General features: G+C 52.0%; 1 protein-coding gene and 1 pseudogene across 3 annotated transcripts; both read left to right on the top strand.

Moving 5' to 3' along the window:
- Positions 1-240: 240 nt before the first annotated feature.
- On the top strand, positions 241-20,939 carry LOC105733255 (stromal cell-derived factor 1). 3 transcript variants are annotated; one of them, XM_012475571.3, is made up of 4 exons: positions 241-385; positions 4,397-4,514; positions 6,580-6,666; positions 20,752-20,939. In XM_012475571.3, the coding sequence occupies exons 1-4, from the start codon at positions 325-327 to the stop codon at positions 20,774-20,776; spliced, it is 291 nt and encodes a 96-aa protein (XP_012330994.1). In that variant the 5' UTR covers positions 241-324; the 3' UTR covers positions 20,777-20,939. The 3 variants fall into 3 exon arrangements, with proteins under 3 accessions (XP_012330994.1, XP_012330996.1, XP_012330993.1); XM_012475573.2 differs by lacking the exon at positions 20,752-20,939 and adding an exon at positions 12,045-15,147; XM_012475570.2 differs by lacking the exon at positions 20,752-20,939 and adding an exon at positions 9,325-12,038.
- Positions 588-3,206, top strand: LOC135271952 (uncharacterized; annotated as a pseudogene).
- Positions 20,940-21,217: the final 278 nt, after the last annotated feature.

Raw genomic sequence — 21,217 nt, 5'->3', positions numbered from 1 at the left:
CAGGGCCCACTCACTGCAGACCCGGCCCGCGGTCCGGGTCCCAGCGGGGCCGGAGAAGGTCAAAGGCCTGAGCGCACCGCGGCTCCGAAGCACAGCGGGCGCGGAGGAAGGGCGGGGGGCGCCGCCGAGGGGGACGCGCTTCAGATACCCTGGCCCAGACCAGGACTCCGCTCCGGGTCCGCCCCTCGCCGTGCGCCCCGCCCCGCCTGGCTCTAAAGCGCCGGGCGAGCGCCTCCCGCCGCCGCACTTTCACTCTCCATCAGCCGCAGCGCCCGCTCCGCGTCCGGCCCGCGTCTCGCGCTCGTCTGTCCTCCCGCCAGCGCCATGAACGCCAAGGTCTTGGTCGTGCTGGCCCTCGTGCTGACCGCGCTCTGCCTCAGCGACGGTGAGTGCGCTCGGCTGGTAGGCCCTAGCGAGGCTCTGGGCTCCGGCTCCCGCTCCCGCCCCGCGCGGGGCCGCGGCTCCTCTGCCTGTGCCAGCAGTTTGCGCCGCCCGGCACAGTGGGGGTAAAGGGAGTCCGCCTCGCGGGGCGCTCCAACACGGTGTCGCCTCCAAAGCCCCACTTTTGCGCCGAGGTTTTGTGACCCGCAGAGAGCGACCGCCAGACCCCAAGCAGGCTGCAGAGGAGGTCAGGCGAGACAGCTAGGCAGGAACGCCCCGAGGGAGCGTTCGGGGCCGGAGCAGGAAGGCGCGGGGGTGGGGAGCCGCGGATCCCAAACCCCTGCCCCACCACCCCCCAGCCAGTGTCTTCCCGCGCCGGGTTCAGTTTCCAGCCGCGCATGGGCTCCGAGGTCCCGCTGCGCACAGTGCTGAGGTCCGGCGGTGCATGGCGAGTGAGCGCTTTGCAAAGTTCGTCTCACGCCGCGACCTGAGGCTGTGAGGTCCGATGCAGCCGTGCGGCCTCTGCTCCCCGCGAAGCCGATGCTCTCCCCGCACTCTTGTGGGGCTCTGGGCCAGGCGCAGGCGGGCGGGCGGCGCGGCGCAGCTGTCGGGCTTGTGCCACTCGCCAGGCCGCGCTTCTGCACAGCTCCGCGGTCCGCAGCGACGCGGACCTGGGCGCGTGTCCAGCCGCTGCCTCCCTGACTCTTCTCGGATTCTCCTGTGGGAGGCCCAGGGGCCCTCTGGGCCTCGCACACCCCCTCCTCAGCTCCCCAAACACACCTGCAGACTGGCACTTTTGTCACCAACCGACAGAGCGCTTTGCCCCGGAATGAGAGCTTCAGCAACTTCTATCTCCAAGGCCCTGGGCCACTGGGAACCGTGGTGTCCCGTTTCACTGGGAGAGGGCTTTTCTTCTTTTCTTTGGCTGAAGAGAAACTCTCTGCGCTGTCACAGGACACCGCTGTAAACCAAAATAAACTTGCCTCTGAACACAGAAAACAAAACCTTGTGGCTCAGGTCGCTGCGCGTTTTTGGCTGTGAAGTTTCCTGCAAAGAGTTGAAGAACACCCTGAGTGCTCTTGCAGCGGCAGGCTGTGCGGGACCAGCGCGCCCCGATCCCTCCACTGGGTTCCTGCAGACGCGGCTCCGGGGTCCCCCCGGGCCGTGGACTGCGCGCTGGTGCGAGTAGGGCCCGCACGGCTGAGCCGGGCAGGTGAGGCTGGGCCTCCCGGGTTCGCGACGGACTGGCTGAGAGGTGTTAAGGACACAGATTGAAGGGAATTGGGAATGTTTGTCGTTTTCGACAAGTCCCTGAGTCAGTGTCTCCTCACTGACCCCCCAAGTCATGGGACATGTTTCTAGTTTTGATTGCTGGATATTCTTCTGTTCCTATAAGGGGTCTGGTTTGGGCGATTATTGACTGAGTGGTGCAGTGAGGGTGGAGGTGTCACAGTGTACCACTCTGGGAAATGGTGCTGCCCCCTCTCCTAGAGGGCTGAAGAGAGGATTGGAATGAAGGAAACCGGTCCTTGAGTTATGGTTGCAGCTGACCTGGGGGAAGCACAGAGATGTGGGGTGCGTCTCAGACACCTCCTGGCCTGGGAAGGGTGGTGTGGCTCTCAGAGTTGCCCCGTTGGCAGCCAAGTGACCAGGGCAGGAGCCTAGGCTCCAGGCAGGTCTGCTTCTCCTTGCACACACCGCCAGAATGCATTTTTTTTTCTCACCTCGCAGTGCCTATGTGCCCTCTGGCTCCACACTTAGTCCCCGAGCTGCACTATAGACAGAGCTCAGCCAGGGGTCCTGCCCCTCCCTCATTGGCTGACCTCCATCAGGCAGTTGGGTCCTGGGCTTCCCAATGTTAAACTCAGGGTGGGTCCCCTTCCCAAGCCTGCTTGGAGGGGCCAGCTGGGCTCCTGTCTCTGCATTAGACTTTGTGAAAACTCCTGGAGTAGAGCTCACCGGGTCCCAAATCCCGGGTACCATCAAAGCCAGTCAAGACTCTACCCCGTACACGGAGTTACATTCAGACAGTTGGGAAAGTTAGTCTTACTGACAAAAAGCTGGAGGAAAGAGCACGAGAGGTGCTCACGAAGCCCGCTTCTCTAGGTAAGCACACCTGGGGGCTCTGTCACTTTAAAAAGACCTGTTGAAATTCGTTGCTTGACAGCCTGGCCTTAGGTTCTGGGAGTAGAAACAAGAATTGCTTTTGAAGGAAATGGATAATCCCAGGGGGTGGAGGGGGAGAGGAGTGAGGGCCTGTGTGTTGAGCTCCGAATAGGCTCTGATTTCTGGCCTGATCACCACTGCTTGGTTAGGGGGGCTGGAGGAGCTTCTCTTTTCTGGGCACTGGAGAGTCATCGCCCCACCCACCCCAGCGGGGGTGGCTGCAGCACTAGCAGTTGGCTGCATACCTTCCAGCTCACCGTAGCTCAGGGTGGGGGCTTGTGCCTCGCTACCGGGCTCCTATTCTCCTGCTCCTCCCCCTCCCTCAGCTCAGAGGGGCCCAAAAGAAATCCAGGGAAACCTGGAGGCACAACACTCAGAGGAGAGTTTAGCTTCGGGGCCCCGGCCCTGGGACAGCTTTCCCAGGTGATCTGGTTACAGTGCAGCGCTGACTTCCCCTGCAGGGTCCCAGGGCAGCTGCAGGAAGCTGGCCCCAGAGGTGCCTTTCTGGAGTTAGATCAGGTATAAACGTGAAGGCTGCTCCGAGTCTCTCCAGTGCCACGAGTCACCAGCACCCTGATGCCCCCCTTTCTCCTGGTTTTCAGGGAGTTGCATTTGGTCCTGGGGACAAGGAGATAGGGGGACAGCTGGTCTGCTTTTGATCCAACTTGGTGGCTAAATACACACTACTGTTCCTAGGCCACATCATCCCTCAATTGACTGCAGCCTGTAGAAAAAAACAAAATGAGCCCCGCACTCAAGATTTCCTCCTACTTCTCCAGCGTTCTTTTCCAAACGTTCAGAACTTCAGAATCACAGAGACCTCTCAGAACTCTGTAAACAGCAAACTTAAAAAAAAAAAAAAAAACTCTGGACTAAATGTTCTCAGACCTACATTGACTCTCTGATGAAAGGATCCACAAATTCAAATAATTTGGGGTATTAAGTGGGGCTTGGATAAAATCTGCAAGGGAAAAAAACCTGAAAAACAAAAAGCACACACAAATTCCAGCCCTCCAGGGCTTGCAATTCTAGATTTGAAGGGTGAGTGGTGGGTCCTGCAGGAGCCCCTTGCTAATTTACACTAATGAGTGTCAATTATGGCATTTTGTAAATTGGTGATTTTGCAAAGATCTTAATATAATTCCTGAGGCTACAGCATCCCTGCCCAGGCAATGAAAACCACATTTGATTCCAGCTCCACTAATCTCCAAGCCTTGGGGGAAGTGCTGGGCAGAAGGTGGGCCCAAGGCCTGCTCTCAGGGAGCTCTCAGGGGACTCACAGGTAGGAAGCCAGCCAGGATTCTTTTGTGCTTTCCAGGGCTTAAGGTGATTGTTAAGGGGGGGGGATGGCGTGGTGGGGGGAGGGCAGCATTCCTGAACGCTACTGTGCTTCCTGGCTAAGAGGCCAGTGCCAGAGGAGAGAGGCCAGGGAGCCTGGAGCCTCTTGGTCCCCCTTCCTTTTCCCTGAGTGGAGAGATCTTTCTCAATTGTCCCTTGAGGAATGTATTTGACAAAGAGTAACTGGGAATCTCAGTATCTTGGACCGAAACCATTATCTCCTAAATTGCTATCAGGTGGCTTCTAATTTAATCTCCTTACCCTCTTAGGGTCCGGCTCTCCCCAGGCCTTTTGGTCTCCTTGACTTGTAGAAGCTGAGCCTGAGCTCAGCCAGAACTCACTGTGCTGCCTGAGGAGATGGCCTTTCCCAGAATGCACCAGTAACCTGGAGCTCACCCCAGTGATGCCATCTCTTGATCCTTCATTGCTGTACCAACTGCTGCAGACCCAGATACACATGACCAAAGTCTGGCAGGGTAGTAAATTGCTTTGTTTTCCTTATCTCTTCTAGGGAAGCCTGTCAGCCTGAGCTACAGATGCCCATGCCGATTCTTTGAAAGCCATGTTGCCAGAGCCAATGTCAAGCATCTCAAAATTCTCAACACTCCAAACTGCGCCCTTCAGATTGTGTAAGTCTTGAATAACATCCCCTAGGGATATTGCATCTAATGAACATAGTAACATCTAACTCGATTCTTGTTAATGGTGTAGACATGATATAAGCCAAGGGTCCAACCTTGAACTTGGCATCATTAGTGGCAGCTATTCTTACCATAAGGACTTTTAGTATGACCCCAGGCATGAATTTTAAAAGCTGCTCTTGACCTGGGCACCCTGCTGTGCCCATAGTAGTTCTTCTTTCTAAACCTCCATTCTTCAGCACAGCACAGCGGGATGCCGGAGAAACTATGGCTTCACCAAGGTTTTGGCTGAAGGCTAATAAATTAGCTAGCCCTTAGCTAGTAATGGTAATATCGATATTGCCAGTTTCGGGGATCTGATGCTCTGCATTAGCTCACAAGACCCAAGTTCAGTTTAAGTCCTCTTTAACCATTGAGTTGAAACTTCAACGTTTTCAGCTCACTTACCTGCATTTTCTCAAGTACAATATATGAAGTTTTGGTGTTATTTGATGTGGATGGCAGCTGCTAACATTTGATTTCATTCATCTGGGAAACAAGAAAGACCAAAATCACACATCCACAAGACAGATTTCAGCTGGATAAAGAAGACTGGGAGAAGTGCAGGAAGAAAGCCACGTGCTAGAAAGCTGATAGCTTGGCCCTCTCATTCTAAGAGGTCCTGTGTCTGAACACGGGGAGGCGAGGGCTCAGGGAGTCTCCTGGAGGGGATTTGATTGCTCAAAAGTCTGAGTGCTAAAAATGGGGTGGGGACACAGAGTTGGAACCAAAGCTATAACTTCCCAAAGACTTTTCCACCCAAAGCACAACTATTTTCAGTTTTGATTTTAGAAAACTTTTTAGTTTTGAGTTAAGCCTTTGGTGCCTTGAATGTGTTTGTTATTTACTGTATGTTTTAGGGCCCTAGTAGACTAATGTCTTTTTAGTACTTTGCCTACGACATAAGACTCTATCTCTTGTGAAGAGTATTTTAAAGATACTGAATTTAGCTAGCCTGGACCTGCTTTACAGCTCCCATCATGCTGGTTTGCTGGCCTAGAAATGCACTTTGAAGTTGAAGATGCCAAACACAATTCTCAGGTCTGAGCAGACACTAAATTGACAAGTGGCAGGGCCCACATTTGCACCCCAATGTGTGCTGCTCCAAGCCACACCCACGCAGGGGTGAGGAGCCACGTGCACACCTCATTCACCTAATGTACAGGCTGCTTGAAGACTCCCTGGGTGCTGGGGCTTAGCTGTCCTCAGAGACCCTTAAGTGGCTGGGCAGGGGTGTTTTTGAGTTTTGTGAGATTACCTGGCACCTAGGGCATTGGGGCGAGGGATCCAGAAAGATGAATCCAGGCTCTCCCCAGGAATTTTTGTGTAGGGACGCTTTTAAAAGTGTGAACTTTTAAAAAACAAATGAGATCAAGAAACATTCAGTGAACTTGTAAAATCTTCCTAGAAACTATTTTCTGCTAAGCCACCAGCACTGCCCCGCCCCTCCCTGGCTGGTCACCCTCTCCGTCAGACTTCGGTAACTTCTGGCAGGCCTCCTGCCTCCAGGCTTCCTCACGCCCATCCTTAAGTCGGCCCCGTGTCAAGATGACATCGGTCAAGATGACCCATCCAAATAAACCTCTGCTCTGTTGCACTCAATTCTCCCCTCCACAGGTGCCTAGAGCATCCTGTCCCCCCTTCTTCAGTGTCCTCTGTGTGCTCTGATGCCCTCCCTGGCATATATGCGCCTGCTTTTCCCTTCCCCTTCATTTACTCTCCAAGCTCCTACTTATCTTTCAAAGGCAGCTCAAATGCTGGCTTCCATGAATTCCTTCCGCACTGCCCGGGAAAGGCTTCTGTTCACATTTCCATGTCTCTGCAATGGAACGTCCTGCGCTGCTAGCGCCAAGCTTTCCCCAGCACACCCGAGTACCTCTGGAGCCTGAGCATGCCAAGTGGAGCACAGGGCGCCAGTGAGGGCCCTGGACGGGTGTTGGGGCGCTGGACCCGCACGTTGCAGCCGCGCCTTCCTCCGGTGCAGCTGCACACTATCGCCGTTCTGTTTCCGCAGGGCACGGCTGAAGAACAACAACAGACAAGTGTGCATTGACCCGAAACTAAAGTGGATTCAGGAGTACCTGGAGAAAGCTTTAAACAAGTAAGCACAACAGCCAAAAAGGACTTTCTGCTAGACCCACTTGAGGAAAGCTAAAACCTTGTGAGAGAAATGAAAGGGCAAAGATGTGGGGGAGGGGCCCTGGTTCATGAGGACCGGGAGTGTGTGTGGGGTGGGCGCGTTGTTCTGGGATCGAGCCTGAGGTTTGCCAGCACTTAGACATTGCATTTATAGCATACGGTATGATATCGCAGCTTGTATTCATCCATGCCCCGTACCCGTGCACATTGGAGCTTTTATTACGGGGGCTTTTCTAAGAAATTGTATTATCAACAGCGTTTCCCAGCAGTCAGTTCCTTCATGATCATCACAATCATCATCATTCTCATTCTCATTTTTAAAATCAACGATTACTTCAAGATCTGTATTTGGCTTGTTTTGGAGCGTCTCCTCTGCTCCCCTGGGGAGTCTGGGCACAGTCAGGTGGCGGCTCAGCAGGGAGCTGGAAAAAGTGTCCTTCCTCCAGATGCTGGGGAGGCTCCCACAGCAGTGCCCCTCCCAGGAGGAAGACCTCTGTGGTACTCAGATACCGACCAGGGCTGGGCTCTGTCACCACCTTCATCTCCTCTTTCAACTTCAGCGATTGGCTATGTGGGCTCCATGTAAAAGCCACTGTCACTGGGACTGTGCTCAGAGACCCCTCTCCCAACCATTCCCACCCTCTCCCTACCTCCAAGAGCATGCTTAATCCCGCTTCTGCTTCTCATTTCTGTAGCCTGATCAGCGCCGCACCGGCCGGGAGGAGGGTGTAGCTGGGGCTCGTGCCCTGCATTTCTCTCTTCCCAGGGCCTACCCCTGCCAACCTGGGCCCTCTGTGAGATCCATCTTTGGCTTCCTCCAGAATGGAGCTGGCCCTCTCCTGGGGACATGTGATGGTCCCCCTGCTTACCCACAAAAGACAAGTCTCCGCAGAATGAAATGCAATTTTAAATCAGAGGGCTCACTTTGAGCAATTTGGCTTTGTAATTGCCTCTGAAGCCTGTCTATGCCATGGAGGCACTACAAACTCTGAGGTTTCTGAAATCAGAAGTGAAAAAAATGAGTGAATAAACCAGCATCTTGCCACTACCCACTCCTGAAGCCACAGCAGGGTTTCAGGTTCCAATCAGAACTGTTGGCAAGATGACATTTCCATGCATAAATGCGATCCACAGATGGTCCTGATGGTATTTGTAACTTTTTGCAAGGCATTTTTTTATATATATTTTTGTGCACTTTTTTTTACGTTTCTTTAGAAAACAAATGTATTTCAGAATATATTTATAGTCCAACAATTCATATATTTGAAGTGGAGCCATATGAATGTCAGTAGTTCACACTTCTCTATTATATCAGACTACTGGCAATTTGTAAAGAAATTTATATGATATATAAATGTGATTGCAGCTTTTCAATGTTAGCCACAGTGTATTTTTTCACTTGTACTGAAATTGTATCAAATGTGACATTATATGCACTAGCAATAAAATGCTAATTGTTTCATGGTATAAACCTCCTACTGTATGTGGGAATTTATTTACCTGAAATAAAATTTATTAGTTGTTAGTGATGGAGCTCATAGATGTTTCTGGTTTATACAGTTAAGCCTGCCTGCGGTCAGGTGCCTGAGACCCCTTCTCACAGTCCATGTGTGACCCAGTGTATGGGCTTTTCTCACAAGCAGATTAGATCTGCAGCTCAAGTTTTTGCATCTTTTTTTTTTTTTTCCTAACCCAATTGAAATAGCAGTGCTGGTTTTCTGAAGAATAATATTTGACTCACTAATTCCTCTTCCCTCCCTCCTCCTCCTTGGTTCTCCTAACATCCCCATGTAATCCCCAGAGACTCAATCCTAGTAATATCAAGCTTTCACATTTTCCCATGTAAAAATCCCATGACTCCAGGCCATGGTTAATATCAAGCTTTCACAGGGACAGGTGGCCTCACCCCATAAATCATTAAATACCATTCAGCTTGAATCATTTTAATGTGACAGTCACGAGCCAGTTGCTCTAATAAAATTCTGCTAACCATCTCTCTCCCTTGCTCTCCAGAACAATCGCAGTCACTCCTGGGGGTGTTCACAGGCATCTAGAAAGGAGAAGGTGGGACCACTGACTTCTTTCTCTTCTTCTGAATGGCAGTCTGAACCTGGGGCCTTCCGCCTCCATAATGTTATTCAATTTGAAATGCAGACATTTCTCAGAGAAAGCTGAGAGTTCAGTCCTGCATTGAGAAGGAGGAAAAATCTCATGAGAGCAGGGCAGGGGAACAAAGACCATGATGGCCAGCCTGGCCCTGGGCGTACCCTGTGACGTGGATTCCTTGTCCCCGGTGGGAGGCCACCCTGGCCCTGGGCATACCCTGTGATGTGGATTCCTTGTCCCCAGTGGGAACCAGGCTCAGGTTGGCGGATTGGTGGTCACTGTAACCCATTCACAAAGGTGTTCTAGGAGCCCACTGAAAATTAGTTTGAATGGAAGGAAATGTCCAATTTATCTCAATGAATTACTGATAACCAGTGCTTTGACCAGGGGCCTCCATGCCTGAGACTGAAGACACAGTTTAACTGGTATACGGGCCAGTGTTAAATCTTATGCAGACTGAGACGAACTTTTGTTTATTTCCACATTATTAATGGTTCTACTAATTTTATCTAAGGGGGCGCAGAGAAGAAAAAGTGGGGAAAAAAGAAAAGATAGGAAAAAAGAAGCGACAGAAGAAGAGAAAGGCTGCCCAGAAAAGGAAAAACTAGTTATCTGCCACCTCGAGATGGACCGCAATGCACTTGCTCTCGGCGCTTTGTAAATTTGCTCGATCCTCCTCCAGGACAGACCCCCATGCAGACTGGGCGGGGGCTCAGACCTCCATAGGGGAGCAGCACTCTGCCACCCCACCAGCCACACCGGCTCCTGTATTTATGTGCTTTTTAAGGCCCTTATTGGTCTGCTAAGTTATGAAGAAAGTAGTTGTGCAGAGACTGGGGGTGGGGGTCTGTGATGCGGGGCCTGTGCGCTCAGGACACTCCAGAATAGCCTGGGATCTCCAGGAATGCTCAGGTTGCTGAGTCCCCCAGCCCACCCTCCACTCCCTCTCTTAGAAGGCCTGCGCTCACTGAGGAGCTCACCAGCTCCACACACTTGCAGTCTGCATTTCTGTGGAGACCAGGCTGTGGCCACCTGGCCAGCATTCAGGGCAGTCTGCTAGTCCAGCAGAGGTGGCCTGGCCAGGAAGTGGGTGCACCACCCTTCTGTGGCCTTTGGGGCAGGTGGAAACTGACTTGCCCTTAGGGCCAGGCCCTGGCTTTTTCCAAATACCCATTGCCTTACCCTCCACCACTCTGCCACCTGGGAAGGGGCTTCTTCAGCCCCTCCTTCCTGGGTTGTGAGAGCAGCTTTACCCCCAAGCCTGAGTGGGTTTCTACAGACTGGGTGGGGTGAGCCGGACGGAATACTGCATTCTCAGAGAGCAGATGTGGAAACACTTCTCAGGGAGCTCCTCTTCGGGCAATTATCTTTAGAGTCTTTAAACGGGTCCCCCACGTGGAGGACAGATGTGCTACAGAACTTTGCAAGGGGCCTGAATCCCTGGGGATTCCAACCTGTCCCCTCCTGCCTCCTGCGTGGTGGCGTGTGCTCCGGCTGCAGGGCACAGCTGCCTCAGTCCTCACTTATAGGAAATATCTTAACTGTCTAAAGCAAATACCACTTAAGCTCTAGAACTTTCCTGCACCCTCCTCCCCTGCCCATGTAGAAGTATGTGTGAGATTTTTTGCCAAGTTTGTCTAATCTGGACTGGGAGGATGGAAGAGCAAGGCCCCAATTTCAGTAGTGCTCTGAAAAAAGATGCCTGGAATTTCTCAGCTCTTCTCCACCTCAGATAAACACCTGCCCACCCTGCACCCTGATCCTGGGTCATAATTTTAATAAATGCATGCAGAAAGAGGAAGTGGTTGGTGGATGAAGCAAATGGAATTCAGGAGAAAACCCACCAAGACCCCTGCATGTTAGACACCCCCCATCCAGGAGCGCCGTGTCCCCTTGAGCTTTAATGAGCTCCCTGTGACCACAGCCATGCCTTCTCCTCCTTGGGGAGGCATCCTAGGACTCTGCAGCCAAAGACCTTTGTTTCCCGCTGCTATCCCTTTTATCTGGACAACTCTCCTGGCCCATGTTCTCGTCAGCACTGGGGGTCCCAGGCCTGAGCCCTGGGTACAGGGGTGCCCTAGTCTCCCTGCCCTCCTCACTTCTTAAGGCACGGGGCTCTCGGATGGACTTCCTGGGGCTACCGCCCTTCCCACGGAAGCCAGCAGTCACTCTGGTCCATGGGTCTCTGACAGAAGCCCCCTGAGAGGGCCAATCTGTGGCCCCATGCTCCCCTACTTTCTTCAGTCTCCACATGCAGCAGGGCTCCGTGCCTGGGGAGGGGTGGCCAGTCTGTCCTAGTCAGCATGAAGAGCTGTTGGCCCTCTAGGAACAGAGGGCCCAGCTAAGGCTGCCTAAGGATACAGACTGCTTGCTGCAGTGACAAGCAATACTGCCTCCCACCCATCCCACTCCTGGGGAGCAGGGTCTGCAGGGACTGAGAGTGGGCATTCTTGAGAACGTATGCAAGGTCCATCCTGTCTTGATGTCTTGATGTGACTGCATGGGCCCTGGGGCCTCACTGTGGCTTACAAATGGCTTATGAAGCTCCTGGGAGCAGGTGGTACGCCCACCACTGAAGACAGGGTCGCCATGGAAGAGTGAAGAGCCCGACGGGGATACCTGGTGGGTTGAAAGTAGGAAGTGCTTACGCCTGTCAGCACCAAGTGAGAGGTGCACCATGGTCACTGTTCAGACCCGCATGCGTTCCTCCTGGGAGGTCCCGGCAGCCCGTGCACCCACTCCTGTGCCTCCTCCAGCAGCCCCACCTGGGGCCACCTGCAGTGGCATGGCACCTGGCTGAGAGACCCGGAGGGCGAGGGGTTGCTGGAAGTCATGGAAGTGCCTCTTGGGAGAGCTGAGGCCAGGATGCAGGCCAGCAGCATCCTGAGCCTCAGCCCCACGCCAGTGCCGAGTAAGCAGTGTGCCCTTTCCCCGTCGTGTGACCGCTCTGACGGGCCTTTCTGTGCCTTTGTGCGTCTGCCACGCCCAGTGCTTGCTGCGTGTCAGTTCTCTGCTTCCCGCTTTCCATCGGTCCCTCTGCTTCAGCCTGGCTGCGTCTCGCACTCCCCTCCCCTCTGCTGTCCCAGGGTCTCTGAAGGGAGATGCATGGCCAAGGTGGCGACTCGGAAGTATGGAGCGGCCCCAGGGTCTCTGCGTAGGCAGCCGCCCTGCTGGAGCCGGCTGGGTGTGGGGGGAACCTGCCTTAATGGTGTTTCCCTCTGTTCTTGTCAACAGGAGGTTCAAGATGTGAGAGGGTCAGACGCCTGAGGAACCCTTACAGTAGGAGCCCAGCTCTGAAACCAGTGTTAGGGAAGGGCCCACCACAGCCTTGTCTGCCAGGGCAGGGCCCCAGGCATTGCCAAGGGCTTTGTTTTGCACACTTTGCCAATATTTTCACCATTTGGTTATGTAGCAAAATATATGACATTTATTTTTCATTTAGTTTGATTATCCAATATCACTGGTGACACATAGGAGCTTAGCCTAAGGCCATTATTGTACTTACCTTAATAGAGTGTCTTTCCATGGAGCCGCTCCTCTGACTCAGGGCTACTGGGTTTTGTATTCTCTGACCTGTGCAGGCAGGGAGCCTGGGCTGAGGGATCCTCGCACCCATGGTCAGCCCTAGGCTGGAGAGCCACCAGGAGGGATGCCTGGGGGTGCCAGGACCAGTTAGCCTGGGCAAAGCCTAGTGAAGGCTGCTCTCTGTGGGATGGGATGGCGGAAGGCCATACATGAGGCTCACCCTCTTCTCCATCCACATGGGAGCCAGGTCTGCCTCTTCTGGGAGGGTGGCAGGGCTCCCTTGAGCTGAGGCAGCAGTGTGAGGCCAGGGCAGAGTGAGACCCAGCCCTCATCCTGAGCACCTCCACATCCATCACGTTCTGCTCATCATTCTGTGTCTCATCCATCATCATGTGTGTCCGAGACTGTCTCCATGGCCCCGCAAAAGGACTCTCAGGACCAAAGCTTTCATGTAAACTGTGCACCAAGCAGGAAATGAAAATGTCTTGTGTTACCTGAAAACACTGTGCACATCTGTGTCTTGTTTGGAATATTGTCCATTGTCCAATCCTGTGTTTTTGTTCAAAGCCAGCGTCCTCCGTGAACAATGTCTTGGTGCATGAGCTGCTCCCCTTATGCAGCCGCTGAGCGAAGTGATGCCCCTTGGTCCCTTTGAGTGTGGTCCTGATTGGAGCCGTGGTCCTTTGGGGTGAACTGCCTTGGTTCCCCCACTGATGACAAAGCCATAGTGGGTCCACGGGCAGAGCCCAAGGGAATTCAGTGTGCACCAGAGTTGACCCCAGAGGATGGCTGCCCCTCAGCACTCCTTCACTTGTCAGTACCTTCAAACTGGGGCCAAGCCCAGCACTCCTTGAGGAAAACAAGCATTTGCAACTTGTTTTTTGGTTTTTAAAATCCATGAAGATTCCTTCCCAATTCACATCTAACCTCATCTTCTTCACCATTTGGCAACACCGTCATCTCCTGCCTTCCTCCCTGGGCCCTCTCTGCTGTTGCATGTCACCTGTGCTTCCAGCCTTTCCCGCAGGACATTCCTGTAAGAGCAGGATGTGCTGTGTGAAGAGTAAGTGAACCCCCCTGACTTTTGGAGTGTTCCTTAAAATGTTCGCTTTTGACAAAGGCAACCACTTGACGGTTTTTTGTTTTGTTTTTCATTCAGTCTTACTAATACTTTTCCAGAGTTTTAAAAAAAAAAGTTAATGAAGAAAGTGGAGAACAAGGAAGTCAAAGCAAGGAAACTGTATGTAACATGTAGGAAGTAAATTATAGTGAGGTGTTCTTGAATTGTAAATGCTTTTGAATTTAATAATCTGTAGGGTAATTAGTAACGTGTTAAGTATTTTCAAAAATATTTCTAACTGGATCTTCATGGCAGAAGGCAAACTCATCCACCAAAATTGTCCCTTAAACAGAAATTAAAATCCTCAATCCAGCTATGTTATATTGAAAAAATAGAGCCTGAGGGATCTTTACTAGTTATAAAGATACAGAACTCTTTCAAAACCTTTTGAAATTAACCTGTCATTATAGCAGTATAATTGAATTTTCAGTGGGGCAATCATTATCCAGATAAACCAAGATATTTTAAAATCTGTCACATAAGAACTTGAACGTACCTGCCCCCGTGAACCAAGACCATTGACTTTTTGGTTGAGGAAATAAACTTGACCCTAAATCTTGACTACAGTCAGGGAAAGAATCATTTCTATTTCTTCTCCATGGGCGAAAATACATAAGAGTAGAAACTGCAGGGAAAATTATTTGCATAACAATTCCTCTACTAACAATCAGCTCCTTGGTAGAGACTGCCTAGCTAAAGCAATACGCATTTAAATACACTTTTCCATTTGCAAGGGAAAAGTCTCTTGTAATTGAGTCTCTTTTTGCTTTCAAATTGCTAGTCAAGTGCATCAGCTAGGGGTTGATTAGGGATTGCTCAGCTGTCCCTCTGGGACCTGGTTCTGCCTCTACCTGACATTCCCTTGGGCTCCCTGTAACCTCCAGGGAGGCCCTCTCTGCCAGCTCTGCGTCAGGACCCAGTGGAAGGGGCCGGGGCTCACGGACAGGCTGTGTATTGGGATCGAGTCTGTGCCATGTGTTTGTGCTGTTGTGTGTCCCCCTCTGCCTGGGCACTGAGATGCCAGCGAGGAAGCTCCGGAGAGCCCTCTGCTTGTTATTAGAGATTACCTGCTGAGAAAAAAGGTTCAGCTTGGAGCAGAGGGGCTGAATAGCCGAAGGTTGCAGCATCCCCACCCAACCCCCAGCCTTAGATATTCTAAGTTTTTCCCTTGGATCTCATCTGATCTTCCATGGTGTGATCTTCTGTCGTTATCACCATGGGCTCCCTGACTGGGAGTTGATTGCCTTTCCCAAGTGCTACACCCTTTTCCAGCGGAATGAGAATTTGAGTGCTCTGATCCTTCTGCAAAGCTTCCCTGACCCATTCTGAAGGAGCCCCATTTCTGGGAAATGCTCCCTAGAAACCTCCAAATTCCCTAAGCAGACCACTGACATGGCCAAGGTGACAAAACCATGTTCAAAATTTGTTATTTTGCAATCTCGCTGGACTCTCGGTCTCTGAGCAATAAAGGGTTCAGTGTTAAATGTGATGAATACTGTATTTTGTATTTTTCCATTGCATCTCCCAGATAATGTGAAAATGGTTCAGGAGAAGGCCGATTCTTATATGCAGTGTGCTTTAAAAATAAGAAACAATTCTTGGAGAAATAACAATTTCTACTTTGAAGTCATACCAATGAAAAAATGTATATGCACTTATAATTTTCCTAATAAAGATCTGTATTCAAACGTAGCCACCAACAGTTTGAAATTAGTGTTACTACTTGGAATTCTCTGGACGTGCTTTTTTTCCCCTCAGACCCAGCACTGAGGGTTGTGGAATCCTGGCTACAGTGGTTCATGGAAAACAGCCCGTTGTAATCATGCTAATCACAGATGAGAATTCTAGAGGCGTACTTGCCTCTCCTGGACAAATGATCCTTAGCAGGGAAAGGTGCTCCCTTTTCTTTGAGAGTCCTGGGTTTTGTTAGAATTGCTTCTGAAAGGCCAGCCTGTCCTCCACTCCACAAGGGATGGTTTTGTGCAAAGGTCCTAGGTATTTCCTGAAAGCTGTGAGGAAGGAAACTTCCACTCTGCACTTCTTGGTCCTGGGAGAATGCAACAGAGGTCTGGCCCTGATGGCAATTGCTGAGGACCAGCTCTCTGTGTGTTTCCTGCTCTGCACAGGGGCCCTGCTGGAAGCCAGACACAATTCTTTCGCCTAGAAATGGCCAGCCAGCACTGTTCTGGCCAAAGGGCATGGGAGATGAGCCCAGCAGACAGGCTCTGGTCCTCACAGAGGTCAGCCCTTAACACTCTCTAGCACATTCTTTGTCATCCACAGTCAACCTTGGAAAGGTTGGAAAGTCAACGTTGACAAGGAGAGGCTGGCAGCCTCTCCTGCAAGCCCTCTTCCCCATTGGTCCAGATGCAATCACATCACCCCGTGCCAAACCTCCTCATTACTTAATGGGATGGCCATGATGTGGGCGCTAAGTTGCAGATGAACTGGGGAAGGGAGAAGGGTTAGAGCGGGCCAGGAAGGGCCGCGTGGTGTCAGGGGACCTGTGCAGGGGTGAAGATCAGTAGACTGGGGCTTGCGTCCCATTCACTCTCTGCTCCCTCTGTGATTTGAGACACATCCCTTGATCTCTCCGAGCTCCAGTCTCCCAGCTACACCACCAAAGCTTATTACTGCCAAGGGTCGAGAAGATTAGACTGGAAGAGTGTGTGGAATCAGCTAGCTTTGGAGGGACAGGACAAAGCCCACCCCTCCACCCCGAAAGCTCCCCATTTTCTCCCTCTCCCCACCTCCGGTTTTCTGAGGTCCACAGAGCTGGAATAAGACCCACATCTGCCTGTACTGAGCCCCTTAACAGGGCAGAGACCATTGCAGCAGGAAGTGACCTAGAAGCTGAGCCTGCCCCTCAGCTAAAGGATGGGGAGAAGTCACTGGGTCGCATTCCCTCTATCTCCAACACACCACACCGCTGTCCTGGCACCAGGAATTAACAATGGGCTGACCCTTCAAAAAGTCTGAGCATCAGAAAATTTGAGCCTTGGCATGCTTGCACCCTGCCCTCATTTACTCAGCCAACAATAGCTGCGATACCACTCCTGCACCGCAGGAGTGTGGGGAGCAAGACACACTTGCTCTGACTCCATGGAGCCTGCAGTCTGGCGGCTGTGGTGCAATGAAGTGGGTATTTTTCTTCTTTCTTTTTCGAGATGGAGGGAGGCTTGCTCTGTCACCCAGGCTGGAGTGCCGTGGCGCAATCTTGGATCACTGCAACCTCCGCTTCCTGGGTTCAAGCGATTCTCCTGCCTCAGCTTCCCAAGTAGCTGGGACTACAGATGCGCCCCACCAGGCCCAGCTAATTTTTGTATATTTAGTAGAGATGGCGTTTCACCATGTTGACCAGGATGGTCTCGATCTCCTGACTTCATGATCTGTCCGCCTAGGTCTCCCAAAGTGCTGGTATTACAGGCATGAGCCACTGCACCTGGCCCAAGTGGGTATTTTCATATAGTACAGTGCATTCAGGCATCAGGGAAGCTTAAAGTAGAAAAGACCCCTAACTTAGGCATCAGCGAGGACTCCTTTAAAAAGTGCTGGTCAAGGTGAGACCTGAGAAAAGTGAATTCTTTGGAGGGGTGGTCTACTGAGCCCATGAGGGCTGGCATGGAGAGCCCAGGTTGTGTCCTCCTGTGAATTGGAAAAGGGACTTATTCTAGAAGCCGGGGGTACAGCTCACACAGGGAGCCTGGCATGGGGGGCACAGAGCACTGGGTTTCAGCCTCCTCTCTCCCGTCACTCGTGGGAGGCACAACACAACTTAGAAAGCTGGGACCCCCATGGTGATGGGGTCCCCTCAGCACAGCTGATTGCATGAAGTGGACACCAGATGTGCATTGCAAGCCAATCTGATTTTCTGTCATAGGAATGCAGGGCTGTGATTCAACAGCATCGGGCTTTGCCCCCTTTCTCTGTCCTGCAGCTAAGGACTGGGCACTCTGGAGTGTGGGCCGCCAGAAGGCAGAAGCAGAGGGAGCACCCCCACTGCTTGAAACAGATTCAGAGACAGAAGTGGGGATGCAAGACCAGGAAGCCCTAGAGGGAAGCAACCTGTGGCTGCCTACAGAGGGCCTAGAGAACCTCGGAGGGAGGGCGTTGGTCGCTGGTGAGGTCTGGCGGCACTCCCTGCCTTGGGTTCTGTGTGTTCCAAGTAAATCCCCTTGGAGCTAAAATGAAGATTTCTGCTATTTATACTCAAATACTCATCACCAAGGTCAATTAGCCAGCTCCAATGAAAGACCATTTAGATGAGCAGTCCCCAGTCATTTTGGCACAGGGATCGGTTTCATGGAGGACAGTTTTTCCATGGACAGTGCAGGGTGGGGGGAGTGTGGTTTTGGGGTGAAACTGTTCCACCTCACAGCGTCAGGTATGAGTTCAATTCTCATAAGAAGCGCACAACCTAAGTCCCTCGCATGTGTAGTTCACAACAGGGTTCTCACTCCTACGAGAATCTAATGCCATTGCTGATCTGACAGGAGGCGGAGCTCAGGTGGTAATGCTCCCTCACCCACCCCTCATGTCCTGCTGGGCAGTCCAGTTCCTAACAAGCCATAGGCCCCTTCTGGTCTGCAGCCTGGGGGTTGGGGAACCCTGATTTAGACCACACAGATTCCCTAGCCCTGCTACTACCCATTAGAATCATTCAAAGACCCAGAGGCACTCCCCAAGCCTCTCCCCACATAAGGCACACAGGACCCATGCAGCACCCACCCTGCCTGCCCAGCGTCAGCTGTGGAGAGATGGCTGAACACCAGTTAGCCTGGGAGAGCTCTGACCCAGCCACCAGGTGTGTGCAGGGAAGGCTGGGACCTACCGCACAGCCTGTGTATCCACTGAGCCAAGCAAGCTGGGGACGGTTAAGTCCTCAGCTGTCCTCAGGTGGAGTCTGCTCCTGGGCATCTCCCACTAGAAGAAAGCTCCATAATGCCTTTTCAGGGTTACCTCCCAGTGCCTAGTCACAGGTGTTTCACAGACTTGATGAGTGAGCTGACTCTTCCGGCTGCAAGGCAGCACCAGGCCTTGGGCGGCAGCCTCTGGTCAAGTTAAGAGCCCAGCCCTACAGTTCCCATCTTAGCTGCTCTCAGATTTCAAAGCCATTGCCCTGCTCCAGGTAAGAACATAAGGACTTGTGTCCACCTCTTGGCCCATGAAACCAAACAGAAACAAAGCTGAGTGAAGCCATAGATGAAGCCTCTGGACGCCCAACCCTCCTATTCTTGCTATGAATGGAGGGGACTGGGGTGGCAAGGGGGGCTTGTGGACTTGGCAGCTGAGTGGAAAGAGCCCTGGGCTTAGAATGAAGGGCACAGCTGGTGCCCTTCAAACTGCTGTTTAAACTTCTCCAGCCAAGTCTCACTCAGTCCACCCTGCATCTGCACCTCCAAAGCCGATCAGAGCTTAGAAACAATTCTTTCTTGCTGTCCACTCTCAAAATTCATGATACCAACGTCCAGCAGGTCCTCATGGCCGCCTGATCCTACTCAGCCCTTGTGCTTGCTCTTCCTACTCCTGGAGGCTTGTTCCATACGTTTATTATCTCTCCTTAAGCTTTCTTCCTCCTCTCCTTTGTCAACTCACAGCTCGTGATCTGGCTTCCTCTGTCACAGAATGAAAGGAAGCATTATGGAGGGGGTTTCCCCAAACACTGCATGTTCTCACTTACAAATGGGAGCAGATGATGAGAAGACATGGACACATAGAGAGGAACAACACACACTGGGGCCTGTCGGAAGGTGGAGAGTAGGAGGAGGGAGAGGATCAGGAAAAATAACTAACGGGTACACGGCTTAATACCTGGGGATGAACTAATCTGCACAACAAACCCCCAAGATACGAGTGCACTTATACAACAGACCTCCACATGTACCCTCAAACTTAAAAGTTAAAAAAGAAGAAGGGGGTTTTCACAAGCTTTACCTCTCATACACCCACCCATCCAATCTGTATGCACTCTGGCTGCTGTCACCTCCCTCCCAGCCACCCAGCACCGGGGACGTGGAGACCAGCATTCCTCACCTGCACAAGGATGCCTCTCCTGACTTCCCCTTTCCTCTACATCATAATTTTCTCACTGCTTACATTAACCTGCCAACATGTCATACAACCTCCTATCAAAAACAAAGCGAAGCCACATTGAAAACGATCTCTGAACTGTATCCCCCTGCATCTTCTGCAGTATCTCTGCTTCTCATCACACACAAGCCCTCAAAAGAGTTGTCTGTGTTCCCCATGTCCACTGTCTCTCCGCCTCTCCCTTCCTTGAGCCCACTTCCATTAGCATTTTGACCCTACGACACATGCCCTGGAGCCGCTCAGGCACTAGGCTGCCAGTCAGCCCCATGCTGGGAAATCCAAACGCCAGTGCTCAGCTTCCTCGATCCCTTGGCATGGCCTGACATTGTTGACTACCCTCCTTGAAGCACGTTTTCCGCTTGGCCTTTAGGAGGCCACTCTTGCTCGTTTCTTTGGCTCCACACCCTCTCATTCCCCTTCGCTGCTTCCTCTTTCTCCTCCAGACAGCTCAGCATGAGAGTACCCAAGTCTCAGTGCTCCTAGCTCATCTTCTTTTTCTTTTTCTTTCTTTTTTGAGGCAGAGTCTCGCTCTATCACCCAGGCTGGAGTGCAGTGGCATGATCTCGGCTCACTGCAACCTCTGCCTCCCAGGTTCAAGAGCTTCTCCTGCCTCAGCCTTCTAAACAGCTGGGATTATAGGTGCACACCACCACGCCTGGCTAATTTTTTGTATTTTTAGTAGAGGTTGGGTTTCACCATGTTGGCCAGGCTGGTCTCCAACTCCTGACCCCAAGTGATCCACCCCCCTTAGCCTCCCAAAGTGCTGGGATTACAGGTGTGAGCCACCACACCTGGCCCTAGCTCTTCTCGAGCACCAGTTGTACTCACTTGCTCTTTTGGCCTTGAACACCATGGAAACATGAAGGAATTCCAGAGTGCCATCTCTAGCCCAGACCTGTACACCCAGCTTCTCCTCTGAAATGCACCATATGCAGAATGAAACTGAATTTCCACCTGCTTATCCCATTTCTACAAATGGCAACTCCATCCTTCCAGTGGCTCAGGCCAAAGCCCTTATATTTATCTTTAATTGATTTTATTCTCGCACAACCCCAAGCTAAACCATTAACAAAACCAGTTAGTTATCGTGAAAATATTTTCAGAATCCAATCACTTCTCACTGTTACTGTCTTGGTCCAAGTCACAGGGGTCTCCTGCCTAAATCTCTGTGCTAGCCCCTGACTGTCCACGTTCTGGCTCTTTCAGAAGCGGCCGGAGTGGCCTGCGATGATGCCTGGCCTCAGCCCGCCTCCTCAAGCCTTCCAGTGGCTTCCCAGCGCACATGGTGTAATAGTCTACAAAGGTTTGCCCCACTGGCCTGGCACCTCTCTGACCTCAGCCCTCTCTGCTCCAGCCACACTGGCCTTCTTCTCTCACTTCAACAGACCAGGCCCACCCCTGGCAGAGAACTTTTGTAGTAGGTCGTCTCTTGGCCTACATATCATCGCGTGGTTTACCCCTCCCTTCCTGCAGCCTCTGCTCACCATGGCCTTGTCAGAAAAGTCTTTGCAGAGGCCCCTTCCTCCTCCCCTGCTGCTGCGCCCCGGCCTCCTCCTGCTGCTGCTCTTCTCCATCCCACTGCCTGACCACATCTTTTTGTTTCTTGCCTGCTTCCCCATGATGTGCAGCAAGCTGGGACTTGGTCTATTGTGTTTGCTTATCGGTTACTGTG

This window comes from Aotus nancymaae, unplaced genomic scaffold, assembly GCF_030222135.1.
Source record: "Aotus nancymaae isolate 86718 unplaced genomic scaffold, 86718_ANA_hifiasm-v0.15.2.pri h1tg000099l, whole genome shotgun sequence".
NCBI lineage: Eukaryota > Metazoa > Chordata > Mammalia > Primates > Aotidae > Aotus > Aotus nancymaae.
The sequence above is the reverse complement of the archived record's forward strand: the minus strand, read 5'-3'. Positions and strand labels throughout refer to the sequence as shown.